Source organism: Geospiza fortis, unplaced genomic scaffold (genome assembly GCF_000277835.1).
Source record: "Geospiza fortis unplaced genomic scaffold, GeoFor_1.0 scaffold130, whole genome shotgun sequence".
Taxonomy (NCBI): Eukaryota; Metazoa; Chordata; class Aves; order Passeriformes; family Thraupidae; genus Geospiza; species Geospiza fortis.
In genome coordinates, this window is record NW_005054300.1 from 8,460,492 (window position 1) to 8,477,325 (window position 16,834).

Sequence of the window (16,834 nt, forward strand, 5' to 3'; positions counted from 1 at the left end):
ATGTTTTTTGATTTCTAAGAACTAAAGTTTAGCTTCTGAGCAAATTTTTTAAGAAAAGATCCTAATCTTTCCAAATTGCTTAGTTGTATAATTTATTTTTATACTAATTATTTAATTAAACAAAACCAAATCTAATGTAGATGGAAAGTTGATTTTTTACAACCCAGATAGGTGGAATTTTCAGAAGCAATTTTATCAGAAGTTATGTTCCCAAGACGCTTTAATGATTTTCATTACCATTGATCTTAGAAAACATTTGCTTTCCTGCCCTCTAGTGCTCACGTCTACTTAAGTCTTCTATACAAACCTGGTTTTGGAAACCTACCACCATATAAATGGTCCTATTGAAATAAAATTACTTACTTATTGCAATACTACCAGTGATCTAAACAGTTCCTTCTGTTGTTGCTCAGGTATGTATCACACCCATGCAGTTATCTGAAAGGTAAGACTCTTCAGGTTACTTTTCATTTTACCAAACCAATGTAAGCAATTTTTCTTTCTCAGTTCTGGACCACATAATGGAGTTCGAAGTGCACAAATTGTAGCTGACTTCTGGGTTTATTACTAAAACATTTTCACTACTAGCTAAAGCTGTTAGTTAGCCATATATCAAACTACACGTTTTCACAGTATTTACAAGTTTTCATCCACATTAAAAGCTCTTCTACTTAATGTAATTAATTTTGCCTCCAGTGATGCAGTTTGTTACAGCATTGTGCATGCTTACATTTAAAACAATGGGTTAACATACTACATCTGTAATTACTCCCAAGCTACCAGAAAACCAGTGAATTAAATTTATTTAGTGTTAAATGGATATGGAATGTCATACAGTACATGTAAAGACACTTCAAGATGAGTAAAGCAGAACTAATTGCACAAGGGATTAAAGGTTCACCTCAACAGTCAGTATTATCAAATCATTACAGCTTCCATCTTCAGAGTGCAAGGTATGTCATGCAAAAAAACAGCTCAAAAAATCCCCAAACAGACAAAACCAACATTGTGGTACCACTTAAAATGCTATCATACCACAATATTTTACAAGACATCAGGTGATCATTCATACAGAATGAAGCATTTTAGCAATAACAAAAAAGTTTTAAACATAATTAACAGATTTTGCATGAACACAAATTCCAGCATTACTATACCTAAGGAACAGGCAACATGCTGGGAGAAAGTACCTAAAAATCAAAGCCTTTTTTATTCATAGCCAATATTACCTTCTGCAAGAATTCTGCAATCTTATTCAGTTTCCTCACATAACTGGGTAAGGTTCAATACATTTTACATAGAGCATAATCACATAACCACCACATCAGCAAGAGGATTTCATTATCTTGATCAGTTACTACATTTAAAACCATGGTAAGATAACATGCCCTGCAAACAAATTGTCTTCTGGGACAGTGTTCTGTATGTAGAAATATTAAACAACTAAAATATACTCCTACCCACTTTAACCCCAAGTAACTTATAATTTGTATTTACATATTTTTGAAATATGTAGGTAAAAACTGCAGATGGCAGGAAAGCAGAATACACACGAGAGCTATGACAGCGCTGACGGAGCGGGTGGAACCAGGAACCCCCAGTGACACCTGGGCAGGGGCTGTACCTTCTGCACTCTTCCCCTGTCCAAGGGGCCTCAGCAGGGCTGCCAAAGGCAGCAGCTGCTGTGGCTGAGCTGCTCCTCTCCTCCCAGCTGGCTGAGCTGTGAGCAGAAGGTGCAGCCCCAGCAGTTCCACACAGCTGAAAGCAGACAAACACACTCCTACACACCTGCTTCAACCACAGCTTGAATGTTAACATGGACGAGACACAGGAGATGAGAGGATGGCTTTTAACATTTCCACCTTGCAATGCTCATATTCTGAGGGCACAAACAGGTAGATTAATCTACCAAAAAAAGCATACAAAAAAGGCTAAGTTGTTTGCCCTCATATTAGGAATAAACTATTTAACTTCCTGGCTTAAATGTAAGCAAGAGAAACTCAAGAAAGAACTTCTTGAGGTTAATTTTCCATCTACATTCAAAGAAAATAATTTACTAAAACTGTAACTTGCAAGGTCTACTAGCCTTGAAGTGAGGAAACAGGTTAACTATACCTATAGTTAAATAAAAAACTTCAAAAGGCATTTTACAGAAATAAAATATGCAACTCTAGGAAGTAGGTGGAAAATCACTTTAGTATTTTTCTGGAACATTCTACTTTCATTGACCATCATTCTCAGGAATGTATATTTCATAAATAAAAATACAGAACAAAAATTTGTGGATTTAATCTAAAGTTGGATCTTTCTAAACCTCTTCAGATAAAATTTGCTTTCTCCCTCACAATTAAGTGATAAAACCTGAAAAAAACTGACTTCAAATCTATCTCGCATGAGAAAACACAGATGAACAAACCAACATCTGGAAAGAACATTTTGTACAAGATTGCAGTTCTAAAACACTTATATTACAAAGCAATGTAAATAAATACCAGGCTAGTACAAAAGCTCTTATTTACAGTTTTACAAATGAAAACGTTTTCAGTGTAAATGCAGTGTTTTAAAGAACACAATATTAGTAAAATGAGTTCCTGTATAGACCATTACAATTTCTGCTAGGTTTCAATGCAGTATTGTATAAAACCATTGTTTCAAGTTAATTTTTGTTTATAATTTAGTACAGCCAAACCCCAGTTTATGCCTGGAATGGTATCTGTTAAAGTGCTGAAAAAGAGGACATTTCTGAAATTTTAGAAAAACATACTGTACATTATTAAAGCTTTATCAAGTCAAAACTGGTATATTTTGTTCACATTTGCTACCACACCACCTGGGAATGGGAAGTTTTTCAACAAAAAGTTGTTATTTTTGGGATGGCAGCCATTGCTATCTTCACATCCAGACTCTGATGGTTTCCCACAAGTAACTCGTCTTAAGCTTCAGCGGTGGCTTCAGGTTTCATAATCTGGTAAGTAATCAAGTATTCTGGATAAGCCTAGAAGAGTGACAAACACATTGTTTATTATTATTTGATTCTCTGGATGAATGAATAATGTTTGTTAAGGAGGAGAAAAAATTAACACCAAAGGAAAAAAGGGCAAAATGTCAATAAAAGGGCAAAACATTTCACCTGCAACCACAGCTGGAGTTTGCTCTAAAACAAAATTAAGCCCTAGCACCCACAAACCTAGGGGAAAAAAACCCCAATCATGCCATGCCTTTGAAAAGACAAAAGAAAGTCTGTAAAACCAACCCAAAATCTCTTTACCTGCTCTCCTCTGTAAATGACATATTCTGCCAATGCCAGTCCATTGACACTGGGCCGCCCAGTCACTGAGTGATGTCCTGGGGGAGAATGAGCCATTTTCATGGCACTGAACTGCAGGAAGGACTTGCCCAATGTTACACGACAGAAGAGCAACTGCCTATGTTGAAAGGGAAAAAGGACCATAAATACACAGTGCTCTGAACCTTGAAGCCACTTCAGTCAGCTTTCATAGTTCATAAATTTCTCAGGTTCTGTTCTGCTGAACAAAAGTTGCGCTCACTTTGGAAAGCTCTAGCCCAAGGAAAACGTTGGTAGTAATATGGAAAAATGTTTATCTTAGTTACTAGAAACAGCATGCTTAACAATGTACTCAGAGATTGCCACAACCTTTTCTTTGCCTGTTATTTATTTTCATTTTTTTGGGCTTTTTAGGAAAAAGTTTTTTATCACCTCCCCCCATGACTCATCCTGGCAACATAATTCACAAATGTTCTAATGTTAGATTTGTATCCAACAGCCAAGTCAACATCAAGGCCAAGGCAAACTCTAGGTCAACGCAAAATACCTCAGACTAGCATTTGTCAGTTTGTTATGCTATTTTCACTATTAAAAGACTCAACAAGGGCTCTTATTTCTGTATACATGTACCTACTGCAATGACAATGCAATTCTGGCATTTTTATAGACCAAGGTTATGTATCACCTCACTCTGCCAAAACTTTTGCTTTTCTCACTCTTTGCAGAAGACAAATTAAAAATCCCTTCTTATTCAAAACTTTAAAAAGCATGATGAGACTCTGACATCCTCTGTAACTCTGGAAGATGATCCTCATTATTTGAGAGTCCCACAAAAGAGTAAGCAACATGAAAAGGGGGAGAGACTCAAAGAAGGATACTGAAAGGATGACTTTATCCTTGTATACCAATGTAAAACAGGATGTACATAAACACTAAATATTCTGCTGGTTGAAATGACTGCCACCATCAAAACTGACTCCATGACCTAAGAGTTTATTCTGAACTGATGGGCTTGGTAACAGGTGTTCTTGTTGAAAAGTGAATTCAAGAAGTCAGTTAGTGGCAGAATCCACAAATCCACATCTCTGTTTCAGTGTGTGAAAAAGCGGTGATGTGAGTGTTGACTGTACATCCTCCTCTAAGAAATACTGCATCTGAGTATCTCCAAATTCCTCCTTCCTCTGTAACAGACAATGAACTAAACTCTCATATTGCATCTTTCATGTAAGCATCTAGCAGATCCTCTTCATTCTCTGGCTTCCTAAGTCTGTACTGATTTTTACACTAAGTTAAGGGCAAAGATGTGGTTAAATGCATTAGGATGGTTGAAGGTTCTTTAGGACTTTGAAATGTCAAAAGTTTTCTGAAAGTTTCTATTAGGCCCAGAACACAGAGAGTACTGAGAAGGTCTGGTTAGCAAGCAAATCTCTCTTCAGAGAGAGACTGCTGCATTGATAGTCTAGGACACAATATACAAAAGCAAAATCAGATTCTTTCAAGAGACTTACCTGTGGCAAACATAGCAAGATCTGTCTTTGTGGATTGGACATCCAGTGCCACCTCCAATTCCATACACATACTGATTGCTTTTGGAAGAATTTTCAGCAAAATAAATCCCAGCTCCAAACATGCCACCTATATAGGCATGTCTCTCATCAAAGCCTTTGTGAATGATTGCATTCACAAACGGGGAGCCTAAGAGAAAGGAAGTAAAACACTGAAAATACAGTACACACGTTTTTGTATGTGTCACAATTCACTCACTCATTCCCAGTGTGTTGGGAACTATGTGGCCTTCCTTATGAACATGCACTGCGAACTTTGCTCACCAGGACAAACTCTGTATTTGTGTACAGGAAAGACTTCAACTGGCTTTACCTTGCTAATGACAGGCTATCTTTGGAATGCTTAACAAAACAAACGTATCGACTTATAAAACCAAGAAAACAAACAAAAAAAATCCCGCCCCAAAACAATCCTTAACAGAATAAAGCTTGACCTTTAATCATTTTGGTCATACAGCTCACAAAACAGACTCGAGGAGGCACACTAATTAATTCTTCATTCATAACTACTGAAATGTTTTCACTTAGATCTTTGAAGTCTCCTTTGGGGAGAGACAAGGAGATGGAAATTTCAGAAGAACAATACAGTACATTATATCATCCCTTGTGAATACACAAACACTTGTTCATAAAAAACTAATGTAAAACCTGGAACCTACTTCCACTGAGGAAATTTACTTTGTTTGAGGCACTAGAAACCCTCCAATAGAGTGCTGCTGATGAAATAAGTTCATAAAGTACATTTCAAATTCTCACCATGAAACAACATCCTTTCATTGGCATGGTTATGGTTCTCTTCAGAGACCTCTTTCCTTCTGTGTGTGTATCTTTCCCAGAGTTTTTTGTTGCACACTTTCTGAATCTGAAACAGTCAAAATCACACCAAAAATCTCAGTTCACTTCACTGGACAGATAACCTATAGCCACTACACTACAGTACAGCTACACTGCCACTGCAACGAGAATACTTTCCTTGGGACTCAATGAAACACAAATTGACTTACCCTGCACAAACTGATTGTTGTTTTATGACAAGTAAGTAATAACTATATACTTAAGAACCAATTCATTTTACAGAGCTCCTTGCTAATAATCTTTAAATTAAATATGGTCTAATTTAAATTTAGCAGGCTCAGTCACAATTTTTCTTGATGTTGAATCACTAGTAAAAAGATCAATAAATAAATTAAGAAATGCCTTCCATAAAGATTTGTGAAGCACTTCTAAAATAAAGTAAATTACATACTCCCTGCAGAGGTGTGCTGGGCATTGCAAAGTCTTGTGCATGTAGATATAGCATAGCAATTCCACTGTAACTTCAGTTAAGAATTAAACTTAGTAGTACTTACTTGCAAATCAAAATATTTATGATATTAATGAAAATTACCATTATTTCAGAGGAAAAACCACATAAATAGAAACCAAAATTCCATTACAGTATTTAAACTTATCTACTGCCTGTTTTTTTACACTTATTTGATGTTAAATCAAGCCAAAGTAAGAGTTCAAAAGTTCTGCTTTTCCTTCTTCTGTTTCTTTCCTGCTATTCTCCCTCAAAAGACACCCTCTTCTGTTTCTTATAAAACCTCCTGCCTTTTTCTTCAAAAATTCTCCAGTTTTCAGTGACATCCTTCTGTGTCAATTTCCTCCTGACTATTAATCTATAAATAGCTTTTCCATATAAATTAAGTCTTTGAATTTCCCTGGAAAGTGATCTTTATCCTGTGCATGTCTCAGAATGGCGCATCTTGTCACCTTATGGAACTCAAACAAGTGTAGAACATTTTATGGATATGTTACTTTCAGACAAAACTCCAAACGTGTAAAACCACTGGCCACAAAAAAAACCAGGCACCTTTAAGATGTTGTATCTATTGAAGACTCCACCAGCATGTCCTCCATCTCTGTGCTCTCGGACAGTACTCTGCATCTGAAAATGGAGAATTTAAAGAGGATGACATTCTTTCAGAAGACCTTCAACATGTTTCCTTTACACAAGTAAGTAAGGAAAGTAATGAATTATGTATTAACACAATTAAAAATCGTAAGAGAAATTTTTAGGTGACTTGTTGTTAAGTAACGTCAGATTTTGTGAATGCACATGAATAGGTTTAATGATTAAAAAAACCCAAACCAACACATTTTGACTGCTCCATGGTCTAGTTTTCAAACTGGAGAAGATTGTCACTAATCTCTTTAAAATTGTAGTTGTTCAGAATTTTGCCTTGAGTGATTATGGCACTTTGAAAGGAAGTGATGTAGAACTGTCTACGACAAACAGGCAATCAATCGGTAGCAAAGAATTTATGTTATATTGAAAATATTTGATACGTAGTAGAGGTTTTAAAAATACTACAAGCAATAGTAATGTAAGAAAGAAAAATGTTACAGACATCATGACCACAGATTATAAGTGGGGCAGTCAAAGTTGGGAGTCTGAAGTATCCTTATGTAAGTTTTACTTAAACTTAGTGATGTTTACTGCACTGTTAACTGTCCAGCAATGCTTCCTTATCTGCTTCTTTAGCAGCAATAGCAAAAATACTAAGAGACTACAAAGAATGGCATTTACCTCTTCTTCAACGGACTGAAATTCCTTGTCTTCGGTGGAAAGGTCTATGAGAATAGTTCCGCTAGCAGAAGTATTTAGAGTCAGGTATGGGTTCAGTCCTGTGAATGCAATAAAACACAGCAAAATGTATGTGAATGTAATAAAACACAGTCTCAGAAACCACAACTGGTTTCTCTGATCTGTGGACACTGATTGATCCTTCTCTCAGCAAGAATCATCATTTCAGATGCACTAACCCATTTATCCATGCTTAGCTCAGTATACTAATACACACAACAGGGGAAATACTTATAAACACTGCTTACTTCAGAGTTCATTTCAACTCTAGGCAGTGACACAGTGAGCAACCAGACCCTGTACAGAGTCCACAACTACTGGTGGCAGTGGCATCATGAATGGGAAGAGCAACCTGAAGCACTAATTTAGTAGGAGTATTTTCCCATGGTCATGCAGAAAGAACTTACAAAGAACTAAGTCTGTCAAACCAAAATGCTTGAGCCTGGTATTTAAAGCTTAAAAGATATTGAATGCTTAAAAGAAAAGTTCTCTATCTTTCCAAATATGCAAAAAAAGTCTGGAAGTTTACACAGAATCCAATGTCAGTTTGCACTGGACAGACTGCAATCACAACTGGCAAGTAATGGGAGTGTAATTACTGGATATAAGAATATGAAGACCGTGTGTATCAAGTGTCTTTCCTGGCCATGGCCTTTCCAGACAACTAACAGGAGACCAGAATTAAACACTGGGTCTGCCACGAGCTCTTTAAAAGGAATAATCTAGGGAAAGTGGAAATTACAGATTCATGCACAGTCTGGAGCCTCACGTTAGCAGTGTGCAACTGGAATAGTGCTCAGGAGAAACAAAGTGGCAAGAACCAAAATAAAGCTGATCCACTACTAACCTCGAAGCAATGGTTATACTTCAGGAAGAGATGCCATATGTACAAATACACACATGTTCAAAAATACATCAGGCCTACTTAAAAGGCAAAGTATACAGTTAGTGGCTATGTAAACTTCGAACTCAAACAAGGCACGAGGCCAAAATCACACCTTAAAACTAAATTCATCCAAATTACTCAATGAGTCTGTCCAGAAAGACCTGACAATTTTGAGAAAATTATGCAGATTCACTTAAATACTTCATTATCAGGAAAAGAATTATGTTAGGGTTGGTTCTTATTGTTTTAAGGAGCAAAAAGTAATTTAGAGCTTGGGATAGTGACTCATTACTATGGAGTGAAAATTCTAGAATGAGATTTCACAAATGGTGAATCAGGAAGGGAGAAAATCCTACCAATTCTAATTTATTTAATTTCTATGAAACACAGCAAAACAACAGTAAGTGGTATTTCAAGGAGTCAGAGAAGAAAAAAGATTTGGAAGGTTTTATTTGCATTCTCCGCAGCCATATTTAAATGAAGCATACTGAATTATGATGAATTTACAACTGCTGGGACTGTGTCAACAGTCCTGCACAACTGAAGAGGCTTTAGCAGTAATTTCAATGCAAGCCAAAGCTGCTGAACAAAGCAATTAGGTTAATTTTGGTTCACTGAAAGCACACCAACTCTATTTTTAAAGAAAAGTGTAAGAATTTCAGCTGTTCTCTGAGTGAGCAGACAGCATTCTGTGGCAGGACCCAACAAACAGGACATAACAGGCCTGAACTCGTCAACAGAATGTGCTCTGCTCTTCAGAGTGCTCTGATGAAGGTAAATATTCCCTGTCTCAAGGAGCTTATAAGCATTTTGCATTAAGTCAACATTTTACCTAAATAAACAAAAAAGAGTGACCACAGAGAAAAAAAATAAGAGAACTGAAAGGCAAGATTCACAGGAATTCACAGCATAAATAAAAGTACCCAAGTTTCCAGTCAGAAGACATTCCTACCTTTAAAGTGCCATTTTCTAGGTCAGGTTTTATTACCAACTCTTTTTAATGAGATACAATTTGGAATAACATAAGTAATTAATAAAAATTTATTATGTAAAGGCAGTATTATGTGATAATTTAAAATAAGCATATACCTTGTTGTCCAGAAATAAGTCTTTCAACTCCTTTGATGATTTTATGCCTATGGCCATAAGCATTAATGCCAATTTCCTTCAATTCTTTGTGTCCCATTTCAACCAATACGTCCAATGTTATCTAGAATGAAAGCAAGACCATGTTTTTTTGTACCAGAACAAATGCCAGTGACAGTGAAAATATACCTCACAATAGCTGTGAGAAAAAGCAAGTGTGAAAAGAACGGGAACATTAGAGGCTTCAGTGTATTATTTTTGTATTTTACTTTTACTCAACTGCTTTCTTCTAACTTTTTGTCTTAAGTAAACATGCTACAAACTACAAACTGTAACTTGCATTGCTTGCAAGTGTCATGTATATGTTAATATATACACATCTATTTTAAGATACATTTATTAATATAGTTACAGTTACAGTCCTTTCCTTCCATCCCACTCATTCTGACTGTCACTCATTGAAAATCTGTCTTATTACATTATACTAACCAGTCACTATTTATTCCATTGCTTTCTAGCCCAGACTATCTGGAAATAAATATAACCACTTACCTGTTCTCTCTCAAATATGTCAATTAGATGTTCAAGGCCAAGGTTCCGCACAAACTGATTAATGCTAAAATCTACACCTGAAACTGGGTAAGAAGAAAAACACAATGTACATTCATACCTGTATTGTAAAATAAGGAATACACATCTGTCTGTGGCAACAATGAGAGAGGCAGAAATTCCTGGTCCTTTGCAGATGTAGATTAAATATTAAATATCACTAACTAGTAGCAACTAATCTGCTCTTCTACCTCCCAAAGAGCAGTCTTTGCCACAGAACAAGGCAACCAGCTACCAGAAATGCACATTACTACAGAAAATACATTGACAAGTAAAATGTCATAAAAGTAATCTTTTTAAGATACTTGATCTAAGAACAGCCTCTAAAAAACTAGATAAAGTTGGTAGTAAAATACTGCTTGGTATGCAGCCAAATTTCATTTGACTTCTCTTTTAAAACACAATTCACCATATTGGTTCTGTTCAGAAAAAAAAAATTAAAGGCTCTGTAAGGAGAAAACAGTAAAATCTTATTCTGCAAGACTTTCAGACTTCTGTTTCTCATTAATGACATCTCATTAATGACATAAGGAATCTAAATATTGCATATGCTATAATACCTCTATGAATATATGGGAAACTTCACACCTTTGTGTTCTTTTCACCATTTGTTAAGAAATGCTATTCACTCCTGAGAAAGCCTCACCTTCTTTTTTCTCCAGAACAGTAGCTCCCTCTGCACAGTTTGTACCAACAACAGAGGGAAGTTCAGAAAAACTACCAGACAAGTTGTCAAGACTACTTGCAGCAGACAGACTGGATGGACTGGATGGAACAGAAGAGAGGGAATCAGCTGCAGAACCTGTAGTCTGAGACACACTTATAACCTGAGGTTTGTAGCAAGTCGGTAAGGCAGAAGGAGGCATTGCTGCAGTCAGTAGCGCACTGACATCGTCTGCCTAAAGAGCAGAAAACAACTCATTAAAACAAAGGAACACTTTTGCACAATGTTTTTTCCTAGAATGCACTATCATTATATCAGATTTCTTAAGTACACTGCAAAATAATACTGGGAAAACAAGCATTTTACAGTTCAGCTTACAAATGGCCTTTTCTGCCAAAAGCATACAGGAAATTGTAAAATGTCTACATGTAAAAGCTGTAAAAAAGTAAAGACTTCAGTACTTCTAAAAAAATGTAAGGGCAGTTAAACAGAATTAATTTGCTATGAAAGAAGCTTCTACTGGCAAACCAGAATTTATGAAACAAAACAGTTACTCTGAGAATAGTTTTGGATTACATTATAATACTTAGAAAGAACACACCAAGAACTTAACAGACAGATAATTTCTTACATTTATGCTGCTACAAGGTTTACTTATATTTTATTGTCACAATTTTTGTATTAGTCAAACTGTAAGCCCTGAATTCAAAGCATCAAATTCCAACCATTGATTTTGTTAGCATTCTGAGGTTTTTTCACCCCTAGACCATACTGAAATAAGACACCTAAAGGCAGAAATTATTTAAAGACAGTTTATAAAGCTCTATTGACTTCCCTTGCCAGGCATATACAAACCCCACAGAAACCACAGTATTTTTAATTTTGCAGAAGTGGTTGGATTACCGTTTTTTTTTAAAGGATAGTTTTAAATGAGGTGTCACACATAAATAAGTATGGATTTCCCAAAAGGAGCCCCACCACTTACAGTGACCAGGTCCAATGGTGTTTGTCCTTCTTGGTTTTTCAGAGTAGGATCAGCCCCATGTGCCAGTAACAAGGCACAGAGCTGAGTCCTTCCTTTCTGGGCTGCTTCATGAAGCGGTGTGAAAGCCCATTTGTCTGTAGCATTCACACATGCATTATATTTTATAAGTAAAGCTGCTACATCAACATGCTGGAAAAGTAAAACACATCTGTTAAATTCCAAGGTACCACAGTGTACTAAAATAATTCAGAACTATTACTGTTATTTCTCTGTAATCAGAATAATTCTGAATTTTCTTAGAATGCATTTAATTATGATTTTAGAAAGTATTAAAGCAAGGTGTTTTCTTCCTCACCTATGACATATCAGCGAAAAGTTAAGTAAGATTTGTTCTCTTGTGAAAAAAGGATAGAGTAAAACAAAATTCCAAATCCAGAGGAATCTGAAAGAAAAAAAGCCTGATTCTGAACTTCCAGTTTGGAAAAGTTCTCCAACTGTTTTGACTAAAGACTCGATTCAAGGACAAAGATTCAGGAAGTTCACAAAAACAACTGCTGTCTCAACAGCATTCATATAAGTGAAAGTGAGATCTTCCTGATAAAATTTGACTGGCACAGGTAAGGAAGGGCATTTTACAGAACACCTTTCAGCCTACTGGCTTTTCAGGCATTCGTGGTCAGAAAACTCCATTTGTGACTTTACAAATTCATAAGAGTCTTTACCTACAACATAAGCTGTGATCTAATTATTCATTCTGTGTCTTACAAATAAGATTACACTATAACTCAATAGCAAAAGCATTCTACAGAGGCTTAAAGTGCTGTCAGTGAAATGTATCATTTAAAAAGAAATAAATAAAGTTTTGGAAAGTTTGAGATATTTACCCCATAAGATGCTGCATTATGCAGAGGAATCAAGCCTCCTTTATCCTGCGCATTCACATCTGCTCCATGCTGCAACAGGTATTCTGCAACCTCCAAATTATTGTAACCAGCTGGAATTGCAGAAGGACAGAATGAATAGAATTAAAACACCACCACCAACAGGCTGTGGAGAAGTTAATAATTAACTTAAATTACTTGAAAGTAAATTAAATTGTCAGTCCCAGTGAAGACAGTGCAATACACATTATGAAGGACAGCATTACCTTAAGAGTATCTGGATTTAAAACCCGTCAATAAACAATAAAAGACCTTCTCTGGCTAGACAGAACAGGAAAATAATTAAACAGTTTGAAAAGCAACCTAAAATTAATATGCATAAGAATCTAATTTTTTTAAAGAAAAGGTAATGAATCCTCCAGCTTGAGGCTACACTATAAACTTGCAGACATACAAAGTTCAGCCACAGTAATTAGTAACCAATCAAACTAGTTAATTAGAGCACTGACCTGCTAAATGTAGCGGTGTAGAATGCCGTCCTTGTGTGTCCCGACAGTTGACATTGTCAGGTGAACAGAGCTTTTTTACTCGGGCCAAACAACCTTTCTTTGCAGCATCTAGGAGAGCTGCATCTCCTCTAAGCAGGTCTTGAATATCAGTATCACCATCTTTAACAAGGTCTAGAGGAGTATTTCCATCCCTGTTTTTCTTTGTAGGGTCAGCTCCATGCTGTGCACACCAAAAACAGGTGGTAAGTATGTCAGTAGAATAAACATAATGCATCTTAGGCATCTAATGCCTTGTTGAGCAAATATTCTCACGCATACTGGAATCCTGGAGAGAGCCTTCCATTTACTGTGTGAAAAAGGACAACATGGGTACTAACAGTACCCCTTTTACTGAAAAGATTTAACTACAATAATTTAGAAACCACAAATCAATTTCTGAAACCTAAATGGACTTTGAAAGTGAACAAGAAAGAAATTTACCTCCCTCCAGCATATGTAATACCTGTAACAGAAGTTTGCAAATCTCGTATTTTCCTTTTGCTGCAGCTTCATGCAAGGGGGTGAATTTCCACAAGTCAGCTACATTGACAACGGCACCATGTTTAACCAACAGCTCTGCAACTTCATAGTGACCATATGAGCAGGCGTTATGTAAAGGGACAAGTCCTCTGGAAACAAAAGAAGAGAAAAACTCTCTTTAAAAACAGGGTATTTTTAAAACAACGATATAAACTTAAAACACAATGCATCTTTGACCATGTCAAGCCATAACAAATTATTTCCCTACCGCCCCCCCCCCAACAGTCTAATATAGTAGGAATATCTACTGCAATAAAAACTTAATCAGCAGGGCACTAAAGAGAAGTAAAAGGACAGGGCCAGAGAAATTCTTGATGCTCCAATCTTAAGTACTGCAAAATGCTTTTGGATATTCTTAACATCTTCATTCCAGGACGCTTATCAGCTAGCAATATTCAAAAGCTGATAGACATGACCAATTACAATTGCCAAGAAAATATATACTCAAGCATTTACCCCTTATCTTTTGCATGTACATCAGCTCCATGCTGAAGAAGATACTCCACAACAGATACTCTGTTGTATCCAGCTGCAAAATGAAGTGGTGTAGACTGACGTCCTTCAATATCTCTGCAGTTCACACTCTGGACTGTACACAGCTTCTGTGAATTTCCCCAAACAAAACACGTCACTATATATAGTGTTGACACTTCTAATCTAGTCATAGAATATTGTTATACACATCTGTTTTTTATTGTTATACACATATGTTTTATGTTATAAAACATACCTGTTTTCAATAAAAAACCATTATTTTTACAGTCTTTACACATTTTGTCCTGAGGGAAAAATCCACCTGCCCCCAGATCCACACCTCTGACTTTAACCTAAAGCTTTTTATATAAGGCAAACATCCGGAGGTGATGAATATGGTACTCTGCAATCTGCAATAATTGTTCAATACAAAGGTTTTAGGATTGATCATAATTCTAAAGCAGTCAGTGAAGGATTGTCTAATCGCTTGCTTTGAGAAATTATACACTGACATATAATTCTGTGCTACTTTGGCTGGGGTGCAGTTAATTTTCTTCACAGGCTGTTTTGGACTTGTGCTGCACACAGGGCTGATAATACAGACATGTTGTTGTCATTGCTGAGCAGGGCTCATACAGAGCCAAGGCCTTTTCATGCTGCCACACTGGAGAGCAGGCTGGGGGGTGACACAGCCAGGACAGGTGACCCCAACTGACCAAAGTGCTGCTCCAGAGCAGAAGGCATCATGCTCAGTACATAAAGTGGGGGAACAAGGAGGAAGGGGAGAACATTTGTAGTGATGGAGCTTGTCTTCCCAAGTCACTGTTACCCAAGATGGGGCCCTGCTCTCCTGGGGATGGCTGAACACCTGCCTGCCCATGGGAAGTAATTAAATAACTCCTTGTTCTGTTTTGCTTGTGTGCGTGGCTTTTGCTTTCTCTATTAAGCTGCCTTAATCTCAGCCCATGAGTTTTCCAGCTTTTACCCTTCTGATTCTCTCCTGATCCTGCTTGGGGGAAATTGACCAAGCATCTGTGTGGGGCTTGGTTGCTGGCTGAGGTTAAACCATGACAAATTCCCTCTTCCTTTGAAGGAGAGGTTTAAGCTTACTTTTACGGTATCCACATCTCCAGCCTTCGCAGCCTCCAGCAACTGTCGATCTGCATCAGAATTACCTAATGGGATACCTTCTGCAAAATAAATGAGATTGCATGACAGGTAAGTGTAGCCAGTTGAAGAAATTTGTTAAGACAGGAAATAACTTGAGTTTTTTTAAAGGGAAATCCTTGAAATAAAGTTAACCAATTACCAACAAGTTTTGTCTCTGTTTACTATCTACAACTATAGCTGCTAGAGCTAATGGTGTTTAGCCATTAGCTAATGGGAAGTTAATTTCAGCAACATGCTTCCTGTATGTTTTGGAATATTGTGGAACCAACAAAGCATTCTTATTTCAGTTTCAGAATTAGACCAGATCAAGTTTATGTATGTATTATAATATCCAAACCTTACTCTTGAAAACCCACCTACACTGTTGTATCCACTCACAAATGCAAATCAAGCATTTTGTGTTTTAGAAATTAATTTTCTACTTTCAAGATTCCCCCCACCCTGTGTCAGGATTTTAATAAAATTATTCCAGGTGACTGTACCCCAAAATCTTCATATCTGATTATCCAGACAGTAAATGATATTGTTAAGTAGGGAGTAAAACATCACCCAGTACTGTCCTTCATTTTTGTTGATTAGTCTTCACTATTATCTGGCAGCACTTGGAACAGCAAGTAAAACGAAGCACCTCAGTGGATGTTGAATAACTCAGCATACCTTGTAGTAGCTGTTGCACACTTTCAGTCCCCATTTGTAAGGCTGTAAAGCCCTGCAGGGATACGATGGAAGGATCACATCCAGAGCTCAGCAGCAACCTGCATGTCTGAAGATGACCACAATGTGCTGCTCTATGAAGAGAGGTCTGGCCAAGATTATCTAATGCATTAACCTAAAAAACAACACAGACAAGAAATACCACCATCAAGTTGGTATTAAGATGTTTTCATTGCTGACTGGGAACATTTCACAAGTAGTATCCCTACTTTAATAAAAAGAACGTGTTTAGTATATTTCCAAAGGTGATGACATTTCAAACAAAAACAGTTCATAAAGTAGCCCCCTTTTAGAAGGATGGAAATAATCCAGTGCATTTTTACCACAAACAGGAGTAATTCACTATTTTGCTCCTCACAGTACAGATCTTCAGTGCTAACATGTAGAACAGCTTCTACCTTGCATTGACTTATTATGGTTTCTCAGACTGAGGGCTTCCTATCTGTTGGTTCAGTCAAAGTGTATTCAACAATTTAAAACTCTGCACCCAAACCCTACTTTTATTCCCTACTCTTCCTCTGGTTTTGGAAACTTCATATGGTCAGGCTACAATCAAATTTCTATGAAAGAGATTCAACTCAATCTTGGAGGGTTCAAGCACTACAGAGCCTCTCCTTTCTACATTTTCTTTTTGTGGAAGTTTGAACTAAACATTGTGTTATGAATTAACATTTTGCCTTTTAATTTTACTTTTTACTGCATACAACATCATGTAAAGTCTGTCACATAGTTCAGTTTAGCTTCTTGCTGTTCATATACACCCCCCACTTTTTTTCCTCATGTACTCCATTATTCCT

General features: G+C 36.7%; 1 protein-coding gene across 1 annotated transcript in view; it reads right to left on the reverse strand.

Annotated features, from left to right (window-relative positions):
• Window positions 1-542: 542 nt before the first annotated feature.
• TNKS2 (tankyrase 2) overlaps window positions 543-16,834 on the reverse strand; it is a 25,040-nt gene continuing 8,748 nt past the window's right edge. Inside the window, exons 12-27 of the mRNA XM_031061622.1 lie at window positions 15,981-16,152; window positions 15,264-15,343; window positions 14,136-14,281; window positions 13,603-13,768; window positions 13,101-13,320; window positions 12,595-12,704; window positions 11,711-11,899; window positions 10,708-10,960; window positions 10,005-10,087; window positions 9,456-9,576; window positions 7,424-7,521; window positions 6,707-6,781; window positions 5,608-5,713; window positions 4,795-4,981; window positions 3,269-3,425; window positions 543-2,995 (exon numbers count right to left, since the gene is read on the reverse strand). Of these exons, the coding sequence (XP_030917482.1) occupies window positions 2,933-2,995; window positions 3,269-3,425; window positions 4,795-4,981; window positions 5,608-5,713; window positions 6,707-6,781; window positions 7,424-7,521; window positions 9,456-9,576; window positions 10,005-10,087; window positions 10,708-10,960; window positions 11,711-11,899; window positions 12,595-12,704; window positions 13,101-13,320; window positions 13,603-13,768; window positions 14,136-14,281; window positions 15,264-15,343; window positions 15,981-16,152 (2,226 nt within the window). The 3' untranslated portion in view covers window positions 543-2,932. The remainder of the gene's footprint in view (window positions 2,996-3,268; window positions 3,426-4,794; window positions 4,982-5,607; window positions 5,714-6,706; window positions 6,782-7,423; window positions 7,522-9,455; window positions 9,577-10,004; window positions 10,088-10,707; window positions 10,961-11,710; window positions 11,900-12,594; window positions 12,705-13,100; window positions 13,321-13,602; window positions 13,769-14,135; window positions 14,282-15,263; window positions 15,344-15,980; window positions 16,153-16,834) is intronic.